The sequence below is a fragment of the Acinonyx jubatus genome, chromosome E2 (genome assembly GCF_027475565.1).
Source record: "Acinonyx jubatus isolate Ajub_Pintada_27869175 chromosome E2, VMU_Ajub_asm_v1.0, whole genome shotgun sequence".
Classification (NCBI taxonomy): domain Eukaryota; kingdom Metazoa; phylum Chordata; class Mammalia; order Carnivora; family Felidae; genus Acinonyx; species Acinonyx jubatus.
Genome location: NC_069396.1, coordinates 34,191,851 through 34,195,429, shown reverse-complemented (window position 1 = coordinate 34,195,429; position 3,579 = coordinate 34,191,851). Strand labels below are relative to the sequence as shown.

Sequence of the window (3,579 nt, the reverse complement as noted above, 5' to 3'; positions counted from 1 at the left end):
AACATAAAGCTGCTCCGGGAAATGTGGGGCTGACGGTTCGGGACATCCAGGGGCGGAGGCGTGGGAAGCGTGCCGACTCCTCCAATTGGGATTATTCCTGATGTATTTGGACTTCGAAAAAATCCCACTTCGCTTCCAGGCCGGTAGTGTTTCCTGGCCAGGCAAGATTTTGGCCAAAGCAGGGAGCACAGGCGAATGCGGGCTGGCTGTCGGCCTGGCGCAAAAAAAAGGAGCGCAGGCCGGCTTCGCTAGAAGCCCTCACGCCCAGGCCTTCCCACCAAGTCCCCGGCGCCTCTCAGCCTTGCGCTTCCACAACCCGCCCCCAAACCTCGCAGCTGGGGAAGATGCGGAGTTTAGAAAGCTGTTTCAGAAAAATAAAAGTCCCACTTCAACTTTATTGGGTTAAAGCAAAATTAAATCTTGGCTATTCACACGTATGTTACAGAGGACGAGGAAGCGTCCGGAAGAACCTCCTGGCATTTAGTGGAGCCACAGAACACGAGGGCATTGACAAGCATCAGAACATCAAGCAGCCTTAGATTTCACGATCACTCCGAATAGGACATAGAAATACGGAAATACAGCCAGTTTCCACTGGGAAGAGTTCTTTGAATACAAATGATATATATTTATATATATTTTTGAACCAGTCACCACTAAGGTAAGTCCTGTCTCTGCTAACAAGCAGCGGAGGACACAAAGTATCTTCAGCTAATTAACTCTTGAGCGGTGTTTTAAGAGCAATACTTGCCAAATTAAAACTACCTCCCCCATTCAAAAAACAAAACAAAAACCTTATTCCCCTCTCCAAACTAAAAAGGGGGAGGAGTATATTAGATTTCAGCAGGTGGAAAGATTCCGAGGGGGCTGAGGAGGAAGATATTTCACGTTATACAGTGAAATACAAAGTTTCTTTTGTATAAATTTTAGGGAACATGAACATGGGGGTAAGAAACAATGACAAGGCAGTCTCTCTTTCTTGATTACTTCAACCGGAATGGGGGAGGCGAGTTTATTTTTGGAAATGGGAGTGCGCAGAGCTAAGCAGAATTTGCTTCTCCTAATGAGGAAACGGACAAAGTTGTCCCACCGGCCGCCGGTGCACACCTTTTACCCGGATACAGCTGGGGACCATGTAGGAAGTTTCCAGTCTTGCCGTCTTCTCATTCCCCCTCCTGCCTTCCTCCTGCCTTCGCCCTCTCCCTGCCTCCATTACGGCGATGAGCCAGTCAGAGGGGAAAGACCAGGAATCCAGAGAAGGTCGAGTACTTCCAGCCCCCCATCAAGTTCCCCCGCTCCAGCTTGAGGTATGCTCGGTCGCCTTTCTCCATCTGGATGAGAACTCCATTGCTGGCGGCCTCCCGGGTCACGTCCTGGTCACCAGCAAAGGCTGAAATCACCGGCCACCCGTTTAACATGAGGCTTACCTGGGAAAGAGAAAGGCCTACTTCAGAGGCGCAACAGAGGAGGGTACCTAAGCAGCGGTGGAGATGCCAACCTTCCCCGCTTGGCTAACAACCACAAAGGCCTGGGAGCATGGTGGAAGGGGGTGGGTGGTTTAAAAAGGGGGCTCTGCAGCTTACTGCTGAGGGACCAGTGGGGCGAAAAACAGCCAATCTGGGTGACAGGAAGGGTCTGCCCCCAAAATGGGAGTCGCTTTCATTCCTAAAGCGCGCCAAGCAAAGTCTGACTGCGTTCTTTTACCCAGCTTAACGAACCCATAGGCAGCTCTGGTGTCCCAAGACATTCGCTTCCACCCCCACCCCCTACCCCCTGCCCCACCCCGCTTCAAAGAGAAACTCGGGCAACTGGAGTTTCCGGGAGAACCAAGCCAAACCAAACCCTGCTTCCGCCCGGTCCTAGCTGCCTGACACAGTGGAGACACGGTAGGGAAGCTGGGCAAGGCTTCGGACTGATGAGAAATTCTGCCAGGGCTGCACTCTGTGCTTCATCCCCAGAACCGGCCGTGCCATCACCGCCTGGTTTTGCCCTTGCGGTGGCATCAGCAGCCAAAGGCCCAGCGCCCTCTCCCCAGCCGTGCATCCCGGCTCTTGTCTTTGCCCAAAGGAAACCTGGACACCTTTGGGAAACTGGAGGGATGGTGAGTGCTGACACGGGCACAGCTGGAGCCCCGGGGGGGAGCAGCACTACACCCGCCCCCTGCTCTCTCCACCCTTCAAACGCTTGGGCTCGGCGCCCGCCGGTAGTTCAAAAACCCAGAGTCTCCAAAGGGATGCCAGGAGCACCCTTCCCATCCCGGCCCGAGCGTGGTGCTAAAGGCAAGCGCACAGGAGTCCAGGCTTCCGAGCTGGGACAGAGAATGAGGATACGGTCTGTGGAGCTGAAGGCAACGGTCGCAGAAAGCTTCTGGAAAGAGGAACTGTCTTTGATGCTAACCAGCAACCGCTACGGGAAATCCCTGGTATCCCGTAGGAAAAGGGGAAGAACCTCTTTGGAGGGGCCCAGAAGGCGAAGGCAGGAAACTCTGTGTGGGAAAAGGACTAGGTTCCAAGAGCCGGCGAGAGAAGAAAACAAGAGACAGTCCAAGCCACAGAACTATGAGGCCCTGCTACTCGTCCATCCAAGCAACCCCAGGCACATGCAGCTGCCCCTTCTATCTCCCACCCCCCATACAGCCCGCTCACTCCAGCAGGTAATAGCCCTCTGCCGGGCCGGGGGCCTGACCCTGAGGCAGCGGCTGACCTGAATGGTCTGTCTGTTGTAGACTTTTACCACGTGGAAGTTAAAACTGTAGATCCCTTTGCGCGGAGCGATGAAAGTACTGCGTTCTGAATCAAAGTTGTTCCCGATGTTCACTAGTACCTACAATGAGACGGGAACGAAGGGAAGTAGACAAGAGTCAGTCCCGAACTCCTGCTCCCGAGGCTCCGCAGAGCCTTGGAGTGGATCGAACATCAACCCTCCACCTCTCCCCCTCGCAAACCAATCTGATGGAGCGCTCACCTGGTCAAAGTAGATGATCATAGTGCGATTACTCATCTCGGACGGCTCGTGGTTGGTGCTTCTGATGGCAGAGAAAGCCACCTTGGCGCTGCCGGAGCGCACAGAGATGCCGAGAGCTGTGCCCGTGGGATCGGACGTGGGGTTGGAGTCGCACACCACCAGGCACTTGCCTTCCAGCACGATGGGCTCCGTCTCATTCTGCCCGCGGGCCGGGCCCGCCAGCCACGCCGCCCCCAGCAGCAGCAGCTCCACGACGCCCAGCATCGCGGCGCCGGCGCCCACCCCGCCCCCCACCCCGGGGGCTGCCTGCGCCAGCCGCCCCCCCGCCCCAACCCCACTCCGAAGCCCCCTCCTCAGCTCCGTGCGCAGCTTCGCAGATGCCGCTCTGGACACCACTGCTCTTCCTTGCACTCCGTGGCAAGCGTGCCCCCCGCGCGATGCTCCCGGAGCCCCTCCCGGGCCTCAGGGGTGCCGCGGCTGCCCAGCCGCACTTGGATACATAGCCGCTGCCGCTCGGTCCCCGCTGCTTCCGCCGCCTCCTGCTCGCACCCGCCGCTGCCGCCGCCGCCGCCGCTCTGAATTATTGATGCAGCCGGCGCTGCAGCCGGAGCGGGC

The 3,579-nt window shown here is 56.9% G+C and overlaps 1 protein-coding gene across 1 annotated transcript; it reads right to left on the bottom strand.

Annotated features, from left to right (window-relative positions):
* Positions 1–375: 375 nt before the first annotated feature.
* Positions 376–3,262, bottom strand: CBLN1 (cerebellin 1 precursor). Its single transcript, XM_015084015.3, has 3 exons — positions 2,965–3,262; positions 2,704–2,823; positions 376–1,427 (listed from the first exon to the last, which is right to left on the bottom strand). Exons 1-3 carry the CDS (start codon positions 3,226–3,228, stop codon positions 1,230–1,232), a joined length of 582 nt encoding a protein of 193 aa, XP_014939501.2. The 5' UTR covers positions 3,229–3,262; the 3' UTR covers positions 376–1,229.
* Between the last annotated feature and the right edge of the window lie 317 nt (positions 3,263–3,579).

What these genes read in the sequence shown, in the direction of transcription:
- CBLN1 (XM_015084015.3), bottom strand. Translation starts at nt 3,228, where the DNA reads ATGCTGGGCGTCGTGGAGCTGCTGCTGCTGGGGGCGGCGTGGCTGGCG. An exon ending in TGATCATCTACTTTGACCAG is followed by an intron (nt 2,824 to 2,964) that starts GTGAGCGCTCCA and finishes GTCTCATTGTAG; the next exon opens with GTACTAGTGAACATCGGGAA. An exon ending in ACAACAGACAGACCATTCAG is followed by an intron (nt 1,428 to 2,703) that starts GTCAGCCGCTGC and finishes TCTCTTTCCCAG; the next exon opens with GTAAGCCTCATGTTAAACGG.